The sequence below is a fragment of the Peromyscus maniculatus genome, chromosome 14 (assembly GCF_049852395.1).
Source record: "Peromyscus maniculatus bairdii isolate BWxNUB_F1_BW_parent chromosome 14, HU_Pman_BW_mat_3.1, whole genome shotgun sequence".
NCBI classification, from domain to species: Eukaryota; Metazoa; Chordata; class Mammalia; order Rodentia; family Cricetidae; genus Peromyscus; species Peromyscus maniculatus.
Genome location: NC_134865.1, coordinates 54,238,261 through 54,263,946, shown reverse-complemented (window position 1 = coordinate 54,263,946; position 25,686 = coordinate 54,238,261). Strand labels below are relative to the sequence as shown.

Here is a 25,686-nt window from a genome sequence, read left to right as displayed (position 1 = left end):
CTCCTTTCCCAGGTCTGGTTCTCTTGTACCCCACCCACCCCTCTTCCTCCTAATCAAGTTCTCTGCTACTAGGCAGCTGTGGCTCGTGACACATGACCTTTTCGCACAGTAACCAGTGCCACTTATATCATTCATTTCACTTGAGGCTGTACTTTATTGTCCTATGATACATTATAATGGAATATCTGCTATAAGAAAAAGTTGATGAATAGTTTCTTCCAAATTCAAAATATGAGATCAACCCAGATTATTTCTGTTAAGTTCAAGCATTTCTGTGGGGCCCCTGGTTGTGACCAGCCAAGGCTGGTGTGTCTAGTAAACTCACCATCACTCCTATATCTGGAAGGAAAACTCAATTTTTCTTGACTTTAAAGTTCTGTCTGTTCTGCCACTCTCTTGTAGAAAGGGAAATAAAAGTTAAATATTCACCATGCCTGGCCTGTAAATGCTAGCTACTGAGGAGGCTTGAGGCAGGATCACAAGTTCAAGGCCTGCCTGGACTACAATAAGGTCATGGCCAGCTCAACCCAGTGAGACCTTTCTCAAAGTCAAGAGAACTGGGAATGCTGCACTGGTAGCATTTGCCTGGCACACACATCCTGAGTAACAGCACTGTCAGGAAGTCATAATGGTATGTGAGTAGTCTCCTTTACGGTCCGTCAGAATTTCAGACAGACCTATAGCTATTTTCACTATGTATAAGTGACTAACTGGGGGAAAACCTGATCAGTCTGTGTCATTAAACGCATAAGAAGGCACTTAGCCCTTTGTTCTAGTTTTTACTGTGCACCTGGAGCTGTGCTGGCTAGAGAGGACAGTGTACTCCACCTACTGTGTGTGCACCTGGGGCTGGGCTGGCTAGAAAGGACAGAGTACTCCACCTACTGTGTGTGCACCTGGAGCTGTCCTGGCTAGAGAGGACAGAGTACTCCACCTACTGTGTGTGCACCTGGGGCTGTGCTGGCTAGAGAGGGCAGTGCACTCCACCTACTGTGTGTGCACCTGGAGCTGTCCTGGCTAGAGAGGACAGAGTACTCCACCTACTGTGTGTGCACCTGGAGCTACGCAGGGGAAGGAAGAGGGTGAACTCCACCTACTTACTGTGTGCAAAGATCACCTTTGGCTTATTCACAAGAAGAGCAGACACAAGAATCCTGCAGTGTGTGGAATTCCATTTTAGAGCTCGACCACCTCTGGCTAGTGGTTAAAGGAATGTTGGAGAGAAGGAAGAGAGCTCAGTAATCAAACCGTGCCTGCAAACTTACGAAGTGACTGCTCATCAAGATGAGAGGAAGCTCAGATAGAAGCAAAGATGAATGTTCTCAATAAGCCTTCCAATCGTCACACACATGATGCCCTCCCAGGACTTAGAAAAGGCCCTGAGAGCAGCAGCCATGGCTCTGGGGATCCGGCTCTCTTGCCAGGCTCTCCTCTGGGGGTTGAGGTAAAGCATTCTAGTAGATGTTTTCCTGCACAGGTGACACTAGACAGAAAAGGAGAAACGCTGTCCAGTGTTGAGGTTCAAGCGTACTTTCCCGTAAGGGAAAATGTTCTGTAAGTCCAACCACACAATAGGTCAGACGAATTTCAGAGACCTGGCTAGGAAATTCTAACAAAGTCAGAATATATTTTCCCTAAAGGCAACAAATTCACAAGTAGTTTCAATTCTGAATTTTTCTATAACACAAACAGAATTATTAAGAGTACTAGCTACTATCTTGTATTTGCACCCCATACTTATGCCACTCCATAAAAACTTATATTTTTAGCTGCAGGTGAATCCATTTCTTAGGGAAACAACCAGGATCTATTGAGGGGTAGCCCAAAGCAGCGAGAAGGCACAGACATGAAAGATATGGGATGAAAAGCCTGGGAAACAAACACAAAGACATATACTGGCGGGCTAAGATAACCTTACATACTTTATAAGAGTGTTCCTATACTTTTAAAGTTCAAAAGGGGGCTCTGAGGGCATTTGCGTTTATAGATTTCGGTGAACAAGGTCTTCACAGTTAAATTGTTATAAAACTATGTTTAGATATATTCTTTTCCTACTAGTTCTTTAAATAATCTTGCTCAGTTTACTCATCTAAGTCTTTACCACAAAACTGTATCTTAAAAGCTGTTGTTCATTATCTGTATAAACTTACATATATCGGCTGCTTCAGTATTAATAATGAGTCACAATGCTGAATGTATACAACATGATACTATGACTAGGAATTCTATTTTTATAAAATTTCATTTGTACTTCATCAAGGATTTTTTTTTTTTTTTTTGCTGATTTGCTTGCTTTCCATACATATTTCCACACATTCCATACATACTCCTATCTTCAACAATTCATTAGCATGGCATTCAATATTTACACATTGTAAGTTGTAATACCAGTAACAGTGTAATCTATGTAAAGATAAGTTTAAGTCTTTTTTGTGGGTTTTCTCTTTGTGTAGCCCTGGCTGTCCTGAACTCACTCTGTAGACCAGGCTGGTCTGGAACTCACAGAGGTCTGCTTGCCTCTGCCTCCCAATTGCTGGGATTGAAGGTGTGTGCCACCACCGCCCAATGATGCTTAAGCTTTTAAAAACCAAGTTATGTTGCCAATACACAAAGGAAAACAAGAGAGAAAAATGTAACCAGCCGTGTGGCGGGTATGCAAGAGCTTCTATAACAAACTAATGATGGGGTTGCTTTCCTTGCAGAGGGGCAATTCTCCACATCCATGAATTCTCCATGTGATTCAACCAATAGCAAAAGAAAACTATTCATGGGTAAAACTTCCAGAACTAGAGAGGTGGCTCAGCTGTTAAGAGTACTCACTGCTTTTGATGAGGAGCCAGGCTTGGTTCTAGCACCCACATGTGACTCACACTCATCCCTAAGCCCAGTTCTAGGGAATCTGATCCCCTCTTCTGACCACTGTGGACACCAGGCACACACAGGGTGCACATACACACAGGCAGGAAAAACACTCATACACTTAGAATAAAATAATCTAAGAAAAACACCATAGTTGCCTTGAACATGAACAAGTCTCTTCTCGCCATAATTCTAAAAATAATACAGCCTAAGAACTACTGACACAGCGCTTATGCTGAATTGGGTGCCTAAGTCTGCATGTAAAGCAGATTTAAATCATACACATACTACACCACTTCATATAAGGGAATTGAGCATTCTGGGTTTGGCATGGGAAGGTCCTGGAACCAATCCCATAAGAACACCAAGAAACAACTATGTGATGGATGAGAAATGAAATTCTGCAAAACAAGAGAAGCTGGAGGGCGGAATGTGGGATGTTTTTTCACAGCACAGCTTCTCCCATTTCCAAAACCATCTTTAAATTATTACAGAGAACAAAGGGGAATAAACAACTTTCAAGTAATTCTAAAGGGCCCCCACAATTAATTCCTATCTAAAAGGATTTGTCAAAGATAGCACACTGTGGGATTTTTCAAGATTGAATATAACTAAGAAAGCCTGTAAATGCAACATACCCAATAGCCTAAACTTTGTAACGGAATCAATGGTTCAAAAGACCTTCCCAGAACTCCTCCATCCTCTGTACTGAAATGAGTTCTCGACAGCCATGAACCCTCAGCAGACCTAGGTGTGACTACAAGTGACTGACACATCTGGGAATTACAACTGTTGGAACAAATAAAACCACAGAGGTAAAAGATTCAAGAGAATCTGGAGAGCATGCATCCGTTACACCATTCAGAGGATATCATTTAGACTACACTCAACCACAAATCCCAAACTTGGGTCTGAGAGAATTATTATGTGAAAAGTAACTTGTGAGGTCTCGATAATGTTTTGATTTATATGTGGTTTTCTGAGTCAACCTAACCACTCTGGATGGAGTGCGGGATGAATTCCCTTGATTACTATCCCCTTTTATAAATCAGCGATGACATTATGGCACAGCCATCACTCCTTCAGGAGTTTAATCAGTCTAAGTAAATCCCTGGGTAGATCAGGGCCGATTTCCACATGCAAATAAAAGGACCAGAAGCTGTCTCATACAGCTAACTTCAACACCTTCACACCTGCTGTTGACGTGTTCAACAGAAACCATTTTCAGGACTCAGAGTAAGGGCAATTAAACATTCATTAATGCTCTCTGTCAACATAACAACAATGTTACAGAGTGGCAGCTAGATCCTATAGTTACTATACAAAAAAACAAAAACAAAACTATTTGTATTTGATAGAACTACTTTATGCATGTAATATAATGAGATCCTACTTTTACACAGAAGTATAACTATGTTCTTATAGACACAGTATACTATACAGTCACAAAAAGCGTCACAACGTAATAGCTCAACTTAGGGCTTCAAACTATGATAAAATTAATTTTTATAGTTACATCAAAATATCAAAACTATATCAAGTAGAAATAATTTAAAATATTAATACACATAAAGATTAAATTATCAAGTTATTTGATTATATTCTTGTTTCATTAAAATTCAGTGAAATGGACTGTAAGCTAAAATCCTAATATAAAATGAAAACCAGTAAGATTCATAAATCAAAAGTACATTAGCACTCCTAAGTCTATGACCAGAACCCATATATCTTCTCTACAGCACATCCACCCTAAACTCAATCTGTCTGCAATAGAATGCTGTTACCCCATAATCCAGTTCTATTTTTTAAGAGAAGTACTGAAACTGGGCAATGTACCACACACTAGATGAAGACAGAGCATGGCATTAGAGCACCTTGGACATTCCCGTGCATCACAGCTTTCCCCACTGACTGGCTCACCAGTTATCCCTGGGCACACGTTAGTTCCGAGCACTATTCTAAGGGATGCTTACACAGTAATAAATACAAACTGTTCTCCCTGGGAGCCCTGAGAATGACTAATCTGGTGCGTTATCTCACACTAATCCTTTGAAGAAAGTACTGTTATTATCTCCAATTTTACAGATAACACACTCAGGCCATAAAGTCATTTGCCCATAGCCAGTGACAAGGTAGAGCAGGATTATATCCAGTGTGTCTCTAAAGCCTGGGAGGTTCTTGCTTTTTTCATTACATTTATTAACTTACATTGCTCACATGGAGGCTACAGGACAGCTTGGGAGAGGCAGATCTCGTTCCCCCTTGTGGGTCCCAGGAATCAGACTCGGGTCATTAGCCTTGGCAGCCAGTGTCTACCCACTGAACCATTCCACTGACCTACCACGGCCTGAGTGTTTAACCAGCAACTAGACAGACTAGACGAAGGCACCGTTTCTCAACCCTTCTCTTCCTCTAGGAAAGCCCTCCTAAAGAAACTTGTAGACATTTTCTTCTGCCAATCATACTGGCCCCTTGAAATTTTAATATCACAGATATGCTTGATATCTGTATATAATGTGTACATATCTCTGTACTTTATACTTTAAAAAAAAACTAAGGTGAGCCGGGTGGCAGCCATGCACGTCTTTAATCCCAGCACTCGAGAGGCAGAGCCAGGTGAATGGATCTCTGTGAGTTCAAGGCCAGCCTGGTCTACAGAGTGAGTTCCAGGACAGGCTCCAAAGCTACACAGAGAAACCCTGTCTCGGAAAAAATAATAATATTAAGGTCTACATCACATACACTCAAGAACTAATTTTGGTTCCCTTGATGGCCATACCTGAGAATGCATGCTCTGGGATGATTTCTCAGCTCTAGGACTACTGACACATCAGTTCAAACACCCTCTGGAGTGCTGTCCTGTGTACTATGGGATGTTGAACACTATCCTCAGCCTGTATCCAGCAGAAGCCCATGGCACTGCCCAAACCAAAATCATGTTAAACTCTTCCCCCAAACGCCCCTATCCTTGAGCCATGCAGCTACGTGCTGCCATTTACACACAAGGACTGCCGATTCTGATCTTGTCCATAACTGGAATGAAGAGACTACACACAGACTGCACGTGCTGCGTCTCTGCAGCTGGGATGAAGGAGCAGGGGTAATGGAGCAGCAGTGGCAGGGAGAGTCTGACCAGTTTAAACCCAGCAGGGAAAGAACCCTACATCAGACCAGTAAGTGAAAGGACATTAAAGTTTAATAACCCCATTTATCAAGTGTCACAGAACAAGGCTAGCCCCACCCCCAATGATCAGTGAGACAAACGCTCTCGCTGTAAGTATATGAGGCCATAACTAAATCCTGGGAGAGCAGTACATTCTACAAATGGACTGCCACAGTATCCATATAATATGCTAGTCAAGAAGCAAAGCCCGAATTAAGAATACACAGATGGTGATGGAAACGGTAGCTCTGAGAGTTCTGGAGTCAGAACATATACTGAAAACAACTAGGGGTACTTAGAGCATCACAAATCAGTCACAGGTTGGCTTTCAGGAGCAGATTACTAAGAAGCATCTCGCATGATTATATTTAACAGAAGAACTGAAAGTGACTGCCGTGGGAGTCTTGATGTCAAAAAGAAGCATTAAATGGCAGAAGCAGTCTGAAATCCTATGCCAGTGATTTAACCCTGTGCAGTCTGTATCTTCATTTCTAAAATGTGAGTGAAGTTCCTCCATTCACAAACTATGCTGAGGATTATATTAGAAGACTTGAAAGTAGGTGGTGTATGGGTACACAACAGCATAATAAATATTGGATGTTTTTAATAAAGTTTACACTCATAGTGACATGCCAAAGACAAGCCAACAGACCCTTGACCACATTTGGCTTAGATACTGAAAAGGAGCTTAAAAATGGATGTCATGGCTATGATTTGTGGACTGTATACGAATGTAAATATTAGTCTGATGACTGAGCAGAAAGAAGTGAATGGAAAATTGATGAATGATTCTGTAACACAGTAAAGAATTACTATTCAAACAAAAACACTAGAATTTCCATTAAAAAACGAGAGTTCCTATTGCAGTAAGGGAAAAGACAAACTGTCCACATTTCCAAAGTTATTTAATACAGACGTGTAAAGCAAGTGTAGGAAGAAAAACAGGATAACCAGAGAAGTGAAAACTGGGGTTAGTAAAACGGCTCAGCAGGTGAGGGTGCCTGCCTTCAAGCCTGCCACCGACATTCATCTCCAGACAAGGAAAGACGGAAGGAAAGCCTGGGCATGGCAGTCATGCCTTTAATCACAGCACTGGGTGGCAGAGCCAGCCCAGTCTACATAACAAGTTCTAAGCCAGCCTGAACTACATAGTGAGACTCTGTATAAAACAGAAAGAAAAGAGGAAGGGAGGGAGGGAGGGAGGGAGGGAGGGAGGGAGGGAGGGAGGGAGGGAGGGGAGGGAGGGAGGAATAAAGTCAAGGAGGAAGAGTCAACTCCACAAAGTTGTCCTCTGACCTCCACATGTGCCATGTCATATGCACACACACTAAGAATCACAAGAGTTTACACCTTAGGGACAGCACACAAAGAGTAACCAGAGTTCACACTGTAACAACAGCACACAAAGAGTAACCAGAGTTCACACTGTAACAACAGCACACAAAGAGTAACCAGAGTTCACACTGTAACAACAGCACACAAAGATAACAAGAGTTCACACTGTAACAACAGCACACAAAGAGTAACCAGAGTTCACACTGTAACAACAGCACACAAAGAGTAACCAGAGTTCACACTGTAACAACAGCACACAGAGTAACCAGAGTTCACACTGTAACAACAGCACACAAAGAGTAACCAGAGTTCACACTGTAACAACAGCACACAAAGAGTAACCAGAGTTCACACTGTAGGACAGCACACAAAGATAACAAGAGTTCACACTGTAACAGCACACAAAGAGTAACCAGAGTTTACACTGTAACAACAGCACACAAAGAGTAACCAGAGTTCATAGTGTAACAACAGCACACAGAGTAACCAGAGTTCACACTGTAACAACAGCACACAGAGTAACCAGAGTTCACACTGTAACAACAGCACACAAAGAGTAACCAGAGTTCACACTGTAACAACAGCACACAGAGTAACCAGAGTTCACACTGTAACAACAGCACACAAAGAGTAACCAGAGTTCACACTGTAACAACAGCACACAAAGAGTAACCAGAGTTCACACTGTGGGACAGCACACAAAGAGTAACCAGAGTTCATAGTGTAACAACAGCACACAAAGTAACCAGAGTTCACACTGTAACAACAGCACACAGAGTAACCAGAGTTCACACTGTAACAACAGCACACAAAGAGTAACCAGAGTTCACACTGTAACAACAGCACACAAAGAGTAACCAGAGTTCACACTGTAACAACAGCACACAAAGAGTAACCAGAGTTCACACTGTAGAGACAATCAAAGCTCTTCGGTTATTTATCTGGGCTAGAAAGGAGCTATGTTAAAGAGGAACTAAGCAGGAAGTGCCCACAAGAAACAGACTAAGACCTCCCTCCCACAGGAAGCCTAGGAGTCTCAACCTCAATCACACAGGGGCTTTTGCTGCCAGTGTAGTCAAGGAGCTTTGTTTTGGCATTTTTCAAAAGGCACATGCCCAGAATTGTCCCCAAATATTGACGCATTAAAGTAGAGCAAAACAGGACCTCACACAAATTAATTCCTAGTTACAAATTATTTTTTAATATTTTATTTTAAAGAAAGGTAACGACTGTTCTATGCTATGAATAATTGTGCAGAAGACTACCCTGAGCCACAGGCCAGCAATCCTCAAGTAGAACATCATGATAAACTATAATGTCAGAACAGCAGCAGCCACAGCAAAGCTCCCTAACACTCTGCTAAGGCAGATGACTAATTCCCTTTCAAAGGAAATGAACAAAGAGCAGTCTGCCTTATCCCAGGGCTAAGCTCACTCTAACTGGGCTGTGGTACAAATTTTACTCTCCTGGAAGAGAAATGAGAGGCTCCCAGGAACTGAGGGCAGGGGCTACAACCAAGGGTGGAGTTTCAAACGTCACATGAAGAATTCTAATTCTCCCCCGATAAAAAGCCAGGAAAACAGCTGAAGGCCACACAGGGCAATGCCTGGAGTAAAGAGCGGAGTTGGGCTATGTGATTTTACCTAGATGTATCTAAAGAAGAAAAGCTAAGGAGATACAACAGATCTTGAGTGACATGGACAAAGCATGATGATGTGCACAAAAACAGTGTGACATTTGACAGCAACAGAGAAAGATCACTAAATCAAAGGCAAAGGAAGAAAAACCGACAATGGAATCAGAATTATGTTAAAATTGAGAAGTCTGCAAACTGTAACAAACTGCTTACTTTGGACAATAAAATATGGCTGAGGTTTGCAGGTGCTGTAGAGACTGAATGGAGGGGAGTGCGCAATGAAACAAACCTGTGAAATGGAATACTTTAGTTGGCCTAGACTTTTAAAATGTCAACTGGGAAATTGGGCTAAAGAGATGGCTCAGTAGTTAAGAGCACCTGATGCTCTTGTAGAAGACCTGGGATTGATTCCCAGTACCAATGTAAGCACTTCATGACCATATGTAACTCCAGTTCTAGGGGATCCCATAACTTCTTCTGACATTTATGGGCACCAGGCATGCAGAGGGTACACATACTAACATATAGGCAAAGCATTCAATACACATAAAATAAAGGTACAAGCTAAGTACAGCCAGCATTAAAAAAGTCAACTGGGAGGGAAAGAATGGTTAAATATAGCTGGATAGGGAAATCTGTCTAGAAATGGCATTTTTAAAGATAACTGAGGAAGTCTGATACAGACCAGATGGTCCATCTTAGCAGATGACGGTCAGCTACTTTCAATGGGATATGAGTACTACTAAGATCATCATTAAATGGGAGATGAAGCCCAGGGTGAGGTGTCATGGTAACATACTTTCAAATGAGTCCCGTAGACTTGTATGAGACACCATGTTTTTTATAAAACCAAACACTGGTTTTATAGTTCAAGTAAATAGGACTTTCGAAGTACAGATGGAATCTAGAAGGAGCCATAAATGATCATGTAGCATCTCGCAACTTTCCTGTTCATCTGAAAATCTTTAAAACAGTAGAAAAATAAGATTAAGCTTATCTTTCAATAACACATATGCTTCAATACTGCTGTACCCATAATGGAGTAATAGACAAACTTAAGTATCTTTTTGATAATACAATGTACAATCTTTTTAGATTAGCTATGCTTTTTATCTTTTTAAAACATTTTCAAATTGAGGATTTAGTATTACCAAAATACCAAAAGGAAAACAAATTTTAGAATCTCTTTTATCACCTGCCAAGTTCATTTTGTTTCTGCCATGAGGTCAGAGATGCCTGTGGAAACGACCTCGAACATATCGTAACTGCAGCATGAATAAAGGAGAACCGGGCTGGGTGTAAATGGTAGCTGCACTTACCTAACAGTTTGTCTTTATGTCCTCTGACTGTTTCAGATCCTTTCCCAAGACAGTACTCTTCCAGCACAAATCACATTCTCAGACTGAAAAAGCTACTTACTGAGAAGCCAATACTACACTAAATATATAACAATACAATACCTGACACCAGTAAACATTCTACCCAAAAGCATTTATTCTTTCAATGAACAATCTTTTCCTCAAAACAAAGACCCATTTGCCTTAGGAAGGTGTAGCAAACTCAGAACCTCACAAAGAACAAAGGCATACTAGCACATCTCCTGCATGTAAGGAAAACACACACACACACACACACACACACACACACACACACACCACCCCCACACGGTGGACTACCTACATCCTGCGTGAAGCATCCTGGACAAGAACACTTCAGGACACTGAAGGGATTAGTCACTCTAGTCTCATCACCTCTAATTTATAAATTAAGGAAAAAGCAGCTTTATATAGGAAGGCACAGGTGCCCATTCCGCCAAGAATAAGCTATCAAGACTTTCCATTTTGGAGTCTTCATTTTGCACAATTCTGCATGTGTTAAATGTCTGTTTTCAACTAGCTTAGTACTACAGGAGAGTAGTACACAGTTCAACACTACTCAGAATAGTCTTCCTTTCTGTCCACTTAAAATGCATCTGTCACAGACATAAAATCTCTGAAAAAGATACATTTGGAAGATTGTTATAAATAGTACAAATCTTCAAAGACTACAGTCCCAGCCTGTTAAGGGAAAAGAGTGAAAAACATGAGTTAAAGATGATACAGCACAGAGTTCTGGGATGGCTCCTGGACCAGAAATGACAACTGGCAAAATCCACACAAACCTGTGGTCCATTAATATTCCACACCAATGCTAATATCTTCACCCAATAAACACACTGTGGTTATCCAACACTTTGATATAAAAGAAAGCTGGGAAATGTACGCAGAAGTTGCGCTATAGTACAACTTTTCTATAACCCTAAAATTATGGCAAAATGGAAAGCTTTAAGGAGGATAACGGGTGGCTGGACCTGTTTAGCTTTTGTCTAGACAACAGTATAACAAGAGGAAGAGGGAGGAAAAGGAGGCTGGGCGGGCTCCGGGATTCAAGCTTCTCAAATTGTGACTAGGTTTCCTGGCTGCTCACCGATCAGCCATACAACTGGCTCTCAGGGCTCTACTTGGCTTACACAAAGCTCTACAGAATGGGACCTTCTCTCTCCTTGCCCAAAGCCTCAAAAAGGAAATGGCTTCTTTTTCCTGGGTTTTCTTTTCTTTCTTATCTTAGCAAAAAGAAAGAGTCTGGCATCAACCACGCAAGTCTGAGAGGCAGGACCTCCAAGGACCAAAGAAGAGTGCTGATGGCATCCCAGAGCTACCGAGGAACACACATGCACACCCCCAGCTTCCCAGGGCTACCGAGGAACACACGTGCACACCCCCAGCTTCCCAGAGCTACCGAGGAACACACATGCACACCTCCAGCTTCCCAGAGCTACCGAGGAACACACATGCACACCTCCAGCTCCCCAGTGGCGCCCGAGGGAATCAGAGTCCCACCACTCACTCCACAGTGCCTGGGTCAAGTTCACCTGGGTAATTTACAAAGTCAAGGAGAGGTCTACAGAAGGTTGGCTGGGCTCTTGCCTTTCCCTGCTCTTGTCATCAGTGTCCAAGCACAGCTAGCAAATGCTTCTCCCCTCCCCCAGCCACACAGAGACAGGGAACATCAACTGACTTAACCAAATAACATAATGAAGCAATCTCCTCTCAGAATCCTCTGAGCACAAAACTAGGGAAAGGGGGGGGGGGGGGGGGAGGCAGATCAAAGTTGCTGTGCAATGCATATCAGTGCAGCAAAGAGCTTTAATTGGGACTAAGTTTGAATTAAAAGGTACTTTGAAAAAAAATCTTGCCATTATCAAAGACAAAAATGTTCCTGAAATGTTTTATTCAATATTCCATTGAATAAGCAGCTTAAAACAATGTCACCTGTGTCAGGAAGAGCTGAGTGGGGCGAGGAGGGCACCCTGGGCCGCGTTCTCACTGCAGCTGCTGGAGACTGAGGTCAGTGTTAACCTTTGCGAGGACAACTTGGCAAACCCTGGCCACTCTCTCCTTTTCAACAGTCTTCCTTCTGGCTCCATTCCTCTTCGCTTTCCTGCCATATTGCCTTCGGCGCCCATTTGTAGATGTTACTGGGTCTTGGAGTTCTGTCCAACGGTATTTTCCTTCTTAATTAGCTTTAGGATCTCCCTACAACACAGTATCTATACGCCAATACTTCCAATAAATAACTTTTCCCCCACACTGCTCTCCTGAACATTCCACTTCAACGTTCAGAACTCAAGTTCTCTGGTCTCAGACGCCCTCAGTACCGTTGGTTCAGTCTCACTTCCACAGTCAATTCGCTTTCCCATTCAGAGAGGAAAGCACTCCATATCTGGATCCTGCTCAGACCTGGAACAGCCTCTGCAGCTCCTCCCTCGCTCTCAACAGAAAACACACTGTACTTCAAGCAGGTTAATAGATCCTACAAGATGGACCTCAACTTTGGGCTCGTCCTCCATCAGCATTCACTCTTTCCTATTTCTAGGAATTCAGACCAGAAAGTCACAATATTTAATTACAAGAATATCCACCCAGGAGTTTTTTAAAAAGTGAAAAATTAAGTAATTAAGAAAAAGATTTGCCACACTCTAACACATCACACTATGCTCTCTTTGAGCACTATTAAGAACTCACTTTCCCAGCTGGGCGGTGGTGGCACACGCCTTTAATCCCAGCACTCAGGAGGCAGAACCAGGCGGATCTCTGTGAGTTCGAGGCCAGCCTGGTCTAGAGAGTGAGTTCCAGGACAGGCTCCAAAACAACACAGAAAAACCCCATCTCGAGAAAAAACAAACAAACAACAACAACAACAAAAAAAAAAAACCCAAAAAACAAAAGAACTCACTTTCCCTTGTGGAAACATCAGTCAACAGACAACAGGGGTTTCTGAAACACTGCAAAGCAAACTGGTCCGTTTCGGAGGGAGGGAGGGAGGGAGGGAGGGAGGGAGGGAGGGAGGGAGGGAGGGAGGGAGGGAGGGAGGGAGGACATGAATACATAGGTGCACACACAAACTAGAGAAGAGCACTGGATCCCTTGGAGCTGGAGTTATAGGCAGTTGTGAGCTGCCCACTATGTTTTATTAAAGATGAAATACTTACTTTCCACAGTTTCAGAAACCACTGCAAGCCATAAAATCACTTAACTGTTGAAAAACTAGGAGTTTCTGTTTCTTTTCCAGCCTGTGAACACACTGATTTAATGGGGAAGTCTACCACTCAGTGACTTGACAAGTTACTATTTGCAGCATTTTAATAATGAGAATTTTTGTGCTGTCCACTTGGACTCTGGTTTTCAGTTCCATGCCTTCCTCTGCACATGCCTCTGTCTGTCCACTTGTTTAAAGCGATACCTATAGAGTTAGTGGTTTGTTTTCTGCTCTTGTAATGAACATTCAAACCTTGTCATTTTTAGTCAGGCAGTGGTGGAGCACACCTTTAATGCCAGCACTCAGGAGACAGAGACAGGTGGAGACAAGGTAGATCTCTGAGTTCGAGGCCAGCCTAGTCTACATAAGGAGTTCCAGGACAGCCAGGGTTACACAGAGAAACCCTGCCTCAAAAAACAAACAAACAAAAATGATCCCCATAAGTCTACATATTTGAATGTTTTATCACCAGAAAGTGGAACTGTTTGAAAGGATTAGAAGGATTAGGAGGTGTGGCCTTGTTGGAGGAAGTGTGTCACTGGAGGAGGGCTTTGAGGTTTCAAAAGCCCATGCCAGGCCCAGTCTTCCACTCCCTCTCGCCTTCCCATCAAGAGGTAGTTCTCTACTACTTCTCCAGCACTATGCCTATTGCCATGGTGATGATGGCTGTAAGAAGCTGTATGCAAGCCCCCAATGAAATGCTTTCTTTTATAATAGTTGCAATGGTCATGTTGTCTCTTCACGGCAAGAGGACAGGAACTAAGACAGTAAGTTATAGACATGTTAGATCACTCCTAAGCATTTGAACAGACCCATTAGCTAGAGGGTTTGATTTTTATTTTTTAATTATTTGGAGGCAGGGTCTCATAGCTCAGGCTGGCTAAAGCTCTGTGTAGTTGAGGAGGATGGCCCAGGACTTGAGATCCTCCTGTCTCTACCTCCTGAGTGTTAGATTACAGTCTTGTAACCCCAGGTCTGGTTTACACAGTGCTAGGGACTGAACACAGGGTATAGGCTATACTACATAAGCACAGTGCCAAATGAATTACATCCTCAGCCCCTGTGAGCCAGGGCTCTAAAGACACCAACCTTAAGAGAACCATTGTATGAGGTTTTATTAATTTTTTTTTTGTTTGTTTGTTTGTTGGTTTTTCGAGACAGGGTTTCTCTGTGTAGCTTTGCGCCTTTCCTGGAACTCGCTTTGGAGACCAGGCTGGCCTCGAACTCACAGAGATCCACCTGGCTCTGCCTCCCAAGTGCTGGGATTAAAGGCATGCGCCACCACCGCCCGGCAAGGTTTTATTAATTTTTAAAATTTCTGAATCTTTGGGAAAGAAGATGCCTTGAGGGCTTCAAAGAACCTTTAAAGATGATAAAAATCGACTACAAAAATGAATAATGAAGGCAACTAGGAAAAAGTCAGAATCATACATTTTACATGAACGATTAACTTAAGGTAATTACTCCACGGGGTACTCAGCATATATTACTTTACATATTGTTATGTATGTATAATTGCACAAGGTTGTACACACAAAACCTACATGGTGCTACACACTTTGAGTGACTTACAACTTTTCTGGAGTCATGCTGGCATTTGATTTTGTAGTCACAGAAACCAACTCTCCACATAACTCTGCCAGACAACACAACCTCCTGTAACACCTCTTTTGCACCCAACTGTTCCACATCAGTTTTGGTGGCCAAGCTAAAGAAGGTCCACGTGTGTAGTACAGTTCTCAATCAACAAATACTTACTCAAAGAAGACACTGAGTCTGACCTCTGCCCCCACTGAATTGATAAATCACCCTGGCAGTAAACAAGTAAACAAAGACACAAACTTGTGGTTGTGATGTACCATGGGAGAATGGACACGATGAAGTGATGAAAACAGAAAAAGGCTGTTTACAGTCCCAGGGTGAGGCCTCTGGGAGATGATACTCAAGCCCAGGCCTTCACAACCTGCAACAATCAGCCTGAGAACAACAGGGAGGGAGAGTCTCCTTTCGAAGACCCAGCAGGTGCAGGGCTCCTCCAGCAAGAGGAAGCAGCTTAGCAGGCTGAAGTGAAAGAAAGGAGGCCATGTGATTCTAGCCAAGGGGAAACTGCACAGACGAAGAAAAGGCAGGGCTGGCTTTCCTGTGGCCTCGGTAGAGCTGCTTGATTTTATCTAAGCTCTAAGGTAACTCATGCAACGATATTAAAAGGGAGAAGCCATTGTTTCTAGCTCCGTCCATTTCCTTAACAGCTGGATAATAGTCCACTGTGTAAATGTACCACATTTTCACTATCCATTCATCAGTTGATGGACATCTAGGCTGTTTCCAATTTCTAGGCTGTTAAGAATAAAGCGGCAATGAACATGGATGAACAAGTGTCTCTGTAGTACGGTACAGGATCCTTTGGGTATATGCTCCACAGTGGTCAAGCTGGATCTTATGGTAGATCAATTTTCAGCTTTTTGAGGAACCTCCACACTGATTTCTACAGTAACTGTACAAACATAGTAGGTGAGGTAACTCAGACCCCAAAAGACAAACACTGCACCTTTTCTCTTATGTGCAGATGCTAGCTTTTTGAGATGTGTGTGTGTTTCAACTCAAATAATCACAGAGGTTGGGCAGGTAGTAAGGAAACAGGGAGGTGAGGGTCTTCCACAGAAAAAAAATAGAATATAGCGTTATGAAGAGATAAAGGAGAAACTAGAATAGCATTAGATGGGGAGGGGGTAGGAAGGATGGGTAAAGGACAGAATATAGGGAGAGACAACTAACACTAAAGGCCTTTTGAAAAGCCAGATGGAGGCCTACTACTGTAGAACTCTCTACAATATATACATATATGAAAAGAATTTAATGAAGTTACCATATGATGGGGGAGACAATGCCCCAACTAGACAGCTTACACTACCAAGTAAAACCTCCACTACCAGGAATGGGTTACATCTTGTTAAGTTGTTGGCCAAAGGGGTCCCACAGGTACCCCCAGATGGCTACCCTTCACAACCTGATAACAGATAACACTTACGTCACGGAACATGAAGAAACTGAGCTGGTGCCCAACTAGCAGTTTCCCTTCTACTGACTAACTCCACAGTGCTGGGAGGAGGAGAGAAGTGACCATCAATATCACCCAGCTATGAACCCTGTGACCTACAGCACAGACTGGTGTGACATGGCACAGATGTTACAGAAGCAACCGGCGGCGGCTTTTTAAAATCAGGTACAAGGCCCACTCCTTCGTATGGAACCCATACCTGACACTGCTCAAGTGGCCAAGAACCTGCCACTAGATAGTTCATAGGCCCTAGGAGAAAGCCTACTACTATTATTCTGCTAAATAAACATAGAAATTAAATAACTCCCAATGGCATGATGCTAGTTCCATAGATTAGTACATCATCCCTCAACCTGCATCGGAGAAGCTTGTTCTTGCTCTAGGTGATAATCACCATAGAGACCCATAACCAGGCAATGCGCAGAATGAGAAGCCCTAAACGAGATGTCTTTATCAAACTCCTCCCTTCAGGGATCATGCAGAGGAGGCGGCAGGAAGACTCTAAGAGCTAGAAGTATGGATGACTTCAAGGAAAGAGTGTCTTCCAAGCATGACAAGAGCTGATGCACATGTGAACTCACAGAGACCATGACAGAACACAAAAGACCCACACAAGTTTCAACCCGATCAAATCCGAGCACTGCGAAGGGGAAGTAGGGCACCAAGCCCCATCCCTAACCAAGAAGCAATTTGTTACTGATACTTAGTGGGAGAGGAAAAAAAAAAAAATCAATGAAGTGACTCTGGGTGTATCAACTACACTCCATAGCAGGCCCTGCTCACAAAACGGACACCATGCTTCCTGTGTGTATGCTTATTTTGTTTGGGTATTTTTTTTGTCTTTTGGGGGGTTTTTGTTTGGTTTGGTTTTCAGTTTTTGGGGGTTTTTTTGTTTTGTTTTGTTTTTTGAGAGAGAAAGAACATTTACTTGGGTAGGTAGGGAGGTGAGGAGGATCTGAGAGGAGTTGGAAAAGAGGAACGAATATAATCAAAATATAGTGTATGAAAAAAAATTTAAACCAATAAATACAAAAGGAGGTGGCATCCAACTGATTTATGCCTTCTGCTTATGCTAAGAGTTGTAAAGGGGTAAGAACAGATGCCAAAGGCCAGTTACATGGCTGGTACAACAATATACTATATGTACTGTGAGATATACATATATATATACACACTAGATATATATAGTGTGTATATATATATATGTATATCTGCACTGTTATTATAAATATATATAAACAGTGCAGACAAAACAGGTTGGAGCAGGAAGTACAAGGAAGAGCTGAGTTACTCTTGACAGCAGACTTGGTTAAGGAGTGTGTGTGTGTGTGTGTGTGTGTGTGTGTGTGTGTGTGTCTACAACAAGAGCAAAGGAATGGTGCAGCACCATTACACCATTAATCAATACACAACAGTGAGGAAAGGTTTCTTCTCCTCTTCTGTTTGTTCATTAGCTCTTCATTTTTTGCTTTGGAATGGGAGCATCCAATTAAAATTCAAGTTTTGTTTTTTTTTTTAATTTTATGTGTCTGCGTGTCTTGCCTGCATGTCTGTACATCACTTGTGTGGCTGGTGCCCCTAGATGCCTAGAAAGGGGCATTGGATGCTCTGGAACTGGAGTTACAGACAGTTGTGAACTGCCATGTGGTTGCTGGGAATTGAACCCAGGCACTCTGGAAGAGCAGGCAGTGCTCTTAACCACTGCGCCATTGCTAAAGCCCCTCAGAATGGTTTTAGACATGATTTCTCTTAGATGCCTCAAGACAGTCCTGAACACATGTGAGTACCAGCTTAGAAGTTAAGACTAGGCTAGGAACTACAGGAATATTGATCAAGTTCTTCAAACTTACCTAGCATGTAGTATATAAATGAATGATCCATGCTCCAGATGTTCTGACCAGAACAGGTTTATACATGTACACATTTTTAACACTGCCAAGTAATTTTTGATGTGACCTAGACTCTGAGATCCTCTTCTGTAAACAGACTGGAGGGAGAGGGGTGCCCAGAATGGCACCCAGGGCCTCACCTATGCTAGATGAGCATTCTACCCTCAGCTTATCTTAATGTAAATACATTTTAGAGCATTTCATCATTTAGACATGTAATTCTTTATAGAGGACAACTATATGAGGAGCAATATGTTACCATAATGGTTTCACTCAATAAATTCAGAACTACCTAATCTCTTCTAGGCATACAGCATTATAGAGAAAAATTCTAACTAGACATTCTTTTAAATGTCATATACTGAAGGCTTTTCTCAAGTTGAATAATCTATTTCACAAATATTTCCTTGTAAAGTACTCATGAAATATGTCATACATAAGCAAATCAAAAAATCAAGGTTCAGGAAGGTAATCTTGCCCAAAGAACACAAATCAACAGCAAAACCAAGATTCAAAAATCATACACACCTATTCCAGTGAACTTCTCACTCCCCCCACAAAAAGCTACCCTATCCCAAAAAACTCACCCATTATAATGATATAAAAGGAGTAAACAAGGATAATCAGTAAACAAAGCTAATCAGTTAAGCAGGAAGATTTTCCTCTTGATTTCCATTACTTAGAATTGTAATTGCAGAAACTCTATCTTACCCCTTTGGAAAGACCTACAAAAGAGGTCTTTTCTGGGAGACAGAAAAGGGGTGTGTGTGTGTGTGTATGTGTGTGTGTGTGTGTGTGTGTGTTGTGTATGTCTGCACATGCACTCGCATACATCATGCCCATAAGGATCCTGAACGGTGACTTTGGCTTCAAAAAGTCCTGTATAAATCCCAGTTCATATATCTGCCTAAGGCAATAAAACAAGTCACGGTGGCCACATGAGGATCCTTAGCTGTACACATATGTGCTCAGTAAACTCACCATCACTTACTGGAAGAACACATGAGTAATAACCATGGGTGAGGTTTTTACACAGAAGGCAGGATTTTGCTTTAATTTGGATATATATGTCACACTGTCTACTTACTGTATCTACTATAGCACCCATGACCTCTGATCACTCATCATCCCTACAGTTCTAATGCTGGCTGCTGCTTATTATCCCCAGGCTAGACTTCAAGTTCCCTGACAGAGGAAAGTGAGTCCTGCTCATTTCTAATCATCTGTTTAACATCTCATTACTGTGTGTCTTGCACTGCTCTAAGTCCTGAGAATACGGCAATGAACAGAATGAATGAAGCTCCCGCCTGGTCAGAGCCTCGAGTCCAGTATTAGCTGACACAGTGTAACAAGGTAACAAAACATTAAGTACATGTATCAGCCAGTAGAAAACGTTATTCAGAAAGCAGACAGAAGAGTTCAGAAGCTGCTATGTTACTGATCAAGGAAAGTCTCCCATGCCAGAAATCTGAAACAATCTAACCAAAGCAAGCCACAATCATCTGGAAGGGAAGAGTCCCCCAGCAGTAGGAAGAACAAGTGCAGACCGCCCAGGATACAGCGGCAATACAGCAGCTGCCGGGAAGAGTACTAAGCAGGCAGAGACCTGTGCGTGGACCCGGACAGAGGCACGCGCCGATCCAAGCAGAAAAGCCATCCCTCTAGTCTTCAGTGGTCCTGTTAATTCCACAAAGAGGCTTACACCCAAACCTTACAGCACACAGCAACAAACCCTGACCTCCGGACAATCATTTTGTCTTAAACCTACATCCTGTCTGGACACAAGAAAAGTCAGCTCTGAATGCTCTGTGAGCCTGAGGATCCCCACAACCAAAGCCATGGAGCTGCTCATTAACCACATCGTATTCCTGGAAAGTACCCTGATGCAAAGTGAACCTGGTCGGCCAAAATGAATTGAAATTTTAACACTTGGTGATAAATTTTCCGATTTTGACAAGACTGAACAAGTCCTGGAATAAGCCATCGGCGTTTTTAAAAATAGCTCCTTCAAGCTTGTGTAAGTCCCTTCAAACACATTTCTTTGAGAAATCAGAATCCGCTTGACAATGTGACATTTAGCGCACACACTCACCATCCCCCAAGGCATATTCCTGCCAATTAGTGATACTGAGCGATGAGGCAAATAGACTGTCTTAACTTATGGCACTTATCACACTCCTATTCCGGGATTTTCTAATCCAGCACCTTTCTTCTAGCCTTGAAGAACTACGAAGTTAGCAGAAATTCCCTGAAAATAAGTTACTATGCTTCCTTCCAATTAAAATTTGAAAGCTTTATTTCCCCAAATGTCCCACTCTAAAATACAGTACTGTTTTGGCTTTTTGTTGTTGTTGTTGTTTTAAGAAATGTGCTAATATCTTTCAGGAAAACATCCTTTAAGAACACTAGAGAGGTGGCTCACACTTTTAATCCCAGTTAACTCCCGAGGCCTGGACTACACCGTGCGTTTGTTTCGGGCCAGCCTTGGCTATGGATGGAAACAGTCTGGGCACACTAAAAACACTTCAGAGGAACTGGCCCTAGTGCACCCAGCAACAGGCGGTACTTTCCTATCCCCTGCCAGTCAAAGGCCTTGAACCAAGGCAAACAAATGGGTGAAATGCCAGCCAGGTTCCCGTGTCTCCCCGCTCCCTGCCCGGAGCGCCGGCCTGGCTCAACACCACACAGCCTCTCGCTGCGGGCTTGAACCGAATGGAACCCGCACCCAACCGATGAGCGGTTTGCAAGAGGCACGAGCCCGCCCGGGGTTTCCCCCAGCACGGGAAGCGAGTGCGAGCCGGGACACCCCGCGACTCCGCTCCGGGCGGAGCGCGCACGGCCTCCCCCCCACCCCCGCAAGGCTCTGCACAGCCGGGGCCGCGATGCGGGCAGGGGCATGCCCCGGGGAGTGGGGCAGGAAGGTAGCCCGAGGCCGGGGAGGACCGAGGCGGGTGGGGGGACCCCGAGGGAAGGCCTCGTGCGCAATTTACGCAGACAGACCGGCACGCGAGGCGCGAGGAAGCGGGACCCGGCCGGGCACCGGCGGGAGGGAGGTGCTGAAAACAGGGGAAACCCGAGGCGGGGAGCGGGGCGGGGGAGGGGAGCGTCCGCCCGCCGCCACCAGGACAGCGGCACGCCGGGAGGACAGGGGGTGCGACCCCGGGACACCCTCCCCCCTCCCGAGGACCCCCACCACCACCACCACCCCGGGCCGACCGCAGCGCGTCCCCGCCCCCGCTCACCATGTAAAGCGTGAAGGGCAGGCCGAGCAGAAAGAGCCACAGGTAGAGGTGGAGCGCGTTCACGAAGGTGGCCTGGTGCGGGTCGTAGTACCAGCCGCCGCTGAGCGCGGCCCACACCCCCTGCCGGAGGATCTGCAGCGTCTGCGACCCCATCCCCACCCGGCGTCGCCGCCGCCACCGCCGCCGCCGTCCCCGCCCCGGCCCCAGCTTCGGCCTCGTCGCCTGCGCGCCCGCGGCCCGGTCTAGCCCCCTCCCGAGCTCCGGGAGAGCGGCCCGGCGCCGCAGCGCTCGCAGTTGCTGTTGCAGGAGGAGGAGGAGGAGGAGACGGGGGAGGAGGCGGCGGCAATCGGCGGGGCTGAGAGTGGTGAGGAGGAGGAGGAGGAGGAGGAGGCCCGGCTCCGGCCCGCCGCCATCTTGTCGCCCAGCTCCGAGCCCGGCCCGCCAGCGCCTCCGCCACCGCCGCCTCTGCCGCCGCGACCCCCGCCGGCCGCCAGCCGGGACCCGGCGGAGCAGGCGACCCGGCGCCCGGGAGGACGCGGAAGAAGCCGCGCCCCCTCCGGCTCCTCCTCCCGCTCTCTCCGCCCGCGGAACGGGCCCCACGGGTACGCGCAGCGCCTCGGTCGCGTGGGCGCCTCCTGTTGGCGCCCGGCAGAAGTGTGCAGCCAGCCAGCCAGCCAGCCGCGGCCTCAGCCCCGGAGTGGGGGTGGGGACGGGAGGGGGTCGGGGCACGTGCCCGGGGGACCCCACTGCGCCGCCCGGGCAAGACCCACCCCAGCAAGCTCAGTGACCGGTCCTTAAAGGGGACCGGTAGAGCTTGCCTGGCTGGCATGGGTGGCATTTGTCCAAGACCTAAAAAAAAAAACATTTGGGGGTATAAACCGAGATTGACACTGCAGGCCTGGAAGAATTAAGGCTGAAGCCTAGTTACAAAGTCACAATGCACACAATTTGAGCAGGAACTGTGTCAGCCCTTTGGTGGGGCCCCCGAGGTATAGTTTGGGTGAGAAGGAGGGCGACGGCGAGAACCGGGAGCATTTACGGCTTCCAAAGAGGCATAAATTAATACAAATTGCAAGAGATATAAAAGTATGACATGCACAGGGTATGTGTGCACCACAGCTCTTTCAAGTGTTGTAACTAGTAGCCATTTTTTTATCAATGGGCCAGTCTCAGCGGGGCTGAAAGATTACCGACTCCACCCAAATTTTGAATGGGGGTCTTGTACTTCTCTTTTTATACTTGTGAAAACTGGGAATCATTCTTGACCCTGTCTAATGTTTCTGAAGTATGTCTGATCTCAGTGGATGATTTTTTTTTAAGAGTTTGAAGGTTGAGTTTATTGTAGCAATAAACGTACTCTGTTTTCCCAGATTAAAGTTGCTATAATTAATGAGGGGAAGCAAGTGAGCCAGAGCAGCGGATGACGTTTCTAAACAGTGGCTAAAAACCCATTGCAATGCCTCCGGGTGTCATCCCACTGTATGGCTGGTTATTTTCACACCTGTTTCACTTAACCTTCACGACACTCCTTTGAGACAATGCCTTGGCTATCCTTATTTTTATCAATGAGGGCTGTGCCATTCAAACTCATTGCCCAGGTTCTCTTAAGTAGTAAGTGGTGAGGAGCTCTGAAGTCAGTGTTCATCCTGGCTGCATGCAGATCCACTCAGACAGGGGTCAGTATGGTCAGCTGTTCTCAAAGGGCCATGATGGACATCACCTGAGACTGGGTTAGAAATGGAAATTCTCACATTAACTCTGGGTGGGGGGGCACACACGAGGACACCCAGCAAGCCTTCCAGAGGATTTATAGGGCCAAGTAGGAAAAACACCATTCTCAACTTTGATTTATTATTGTATAATCATAAAGCTGTCTAAGTTCAATACAATACTTTAAAATTAAAAGGTATAAATAAATTCACAACAACATATATTTTAAATGTACATCTAAAAACAAAACCGAAATGAAATAATACAATATCATAATTAAAACAGTGGCCTAATGCCTTGATTCACAGGCACGAGACGGTGGCAGTTGTCTTTTGTGTTTCTCCTGAAGGAGACAGGAAAGCTCTCTGAGAAACTGGATGTGATCCCAAGCTTTCCAACACAAAGGGAGACGTCAACAGGGATAAAATTCCAATAGCACATCAGTTTCCATGCCAGCAAACATCCGCTGTGGTTTAATATGAAAGGATGAACCGTCATTCAGTGAGGCCGACCGGGAGAAATGGAGTCTAGAACTAGATGCATCCACGGAATGAGAGGCAGACCCAGCTGGACCAGAAGAGAGTATGTGGCAGATATAGAAGTAACCCGCAGGAAGGCAGCCGGCAGGCAGCAGGGATCTCCAGTGGGTGAGAAGCCAAGAGACAGCTGCAAGACTGCCTGGAGAGCTCAAGGAGCCGGCAAAAATGGGGCTATCATGGCGAGAATGAGAAAATACCTTGCAAGGCCCCAGCCTCGCGGCTGGAGTTTTCCAGGTCCAAATTCATATCCTTGAGAGTTTAGGTACTTGGGCCAATTCTGGTGACCCAGGAGAACAAGACAAGTATCCAAAAGCCAAATTTGATGGATGCAGTAAAACTTACAGAAGAGAAAAAAAAATAATAGCTTCATGCTTAGAACTGGGACAAACTTTCACCCCAAGTGTGTTTGCCTTATGTTGAGGCTCCAGGATGTTAGTGTAAAACCCTAATTCTCTTCCGATACTCACAGGCTGAATCCCAGAACCTACAGATGGGAGTAATACTGCAATGGTCTGGGTGAAAGGGGGCCCGCAAGACAGGCAGGCCCAGAACGTTAAAGGGGGCAGTGAGAAACTATCTCTTTTCGCTCTGAACTGGTAGGAGCATTTTAGAAAAATGCTAATTAACTAGCGGTTGAAAGGACACATAGAAAAGGCTGACCTTCCCAGATGACTGACTCAGTCACAGGAAGAATGGGGTGGAGCCTACGTGCCTTTCATCTGTAGCTTTCAAAATGTTTATAAGTGCTCCTGTATGTTATCCACAGGGGCACAGGAAGGTTAAATGGTTTGCCCCAGGTCACACACTCAGTCATACTCATAAAACGTAAGAGCAAGGCACAAATGAAGAGATCTAATTTGCTAAATGTTAACACTCTGAGCCAGGCACAAAAGTCATCAATAATGTTACACTTAACATGTCAGACGAGTTAGCAGCCCGTGACGTACTACCAAAACACCCCCCTGACATTGGCTCATCTTTCAGCCGATCTTATTAAAGTGATGTCCCCTGACTAGCTCATAGGCCCCTTGAGGACTGGGAACACCCACAGCAGGTGCTTTCTCCTGCCATGAAAGGGACAAATCTGAACACGCAAAACCTTCTGAAGACTCCACCCAGGTTATGTATGCTACAGCTCTGCCCCTTTTACTTCCAACGTTAAGGCCCACATGTCTTGCTAACTACCCAAAACCAAAAGTAGCCATGTCTTTTCTGAGACCAGATCCTCTTCCCTCTCTTAGTGAAACCAACATTTGCTTACTTGCTCAGACTTGGGCCCTCGCCTGTGCGCTAAACCCCTGGGTTCCTTCTCCTGCCCCCTCCCATCATGTTACCCGATCAACGCTCCTGGTGGATGCCGTCAGCAGCTCTTACCCAATGGCCTGTGGCCACCAGTCTCTCTCCCTTCAAAACCTTTGTTCCTTCTACCAGCAAATTAATCTCCCTAATCTACTTTTCTTCAAAGCCTTTAATTCCCTTCAGTAACCTACAGGAGTAAAAGCATGGTCCTTAGCCAAGCATTCACGGCTCCCTACAACCTGAATATTTTCTTTTATGTAACTGCCTCTGCTCCCCAGCAGGAACCCATTTTTATTGGTGAATATCAGCATATATATACTTAGTATGTTTATCAGTCCACCCAGTTACTAAGCTGCTTGTGTGCTCTTATGGACACTG

The 25,686-nt window shown here is 44.6% G+C and overlaps 1 protein-coding gene across 7 annotated transcripts in view; it reads right to left on the bottom strand.

Annotated features, from left to right (window-relative positions):
- Window positions 1-22,336, bottom strand: part of Pcnx1 (pecanex 1) — a 147,052-nt gene extending 124,716 nt beyond the window's left edge. Inside the window, exon 1 of one of the 7 annotated variants that reach the window (XM_015991913.3) lies at window positions 21,761-22,336. In XM_015991913.3, the coding sequence (XP_015847399.1) occupies window positions 21,761-21,913 (153 nt within the window). In that variant the 5' untranslated portion in view covers window positions 21,914-22,336. Of the gene's footprint in view, window positions 1-16,599; window positions 16,627-21,760 lie in introns of those variants that run through there. The other 6 variants (XM_006973077.4, XM_015991914.3, XM_006973075.4 and 3 more) reach the window with 6 other exon arrangements.
- Window positions 22,337-25,686: the final 3,350 nt, after the last annotated feature.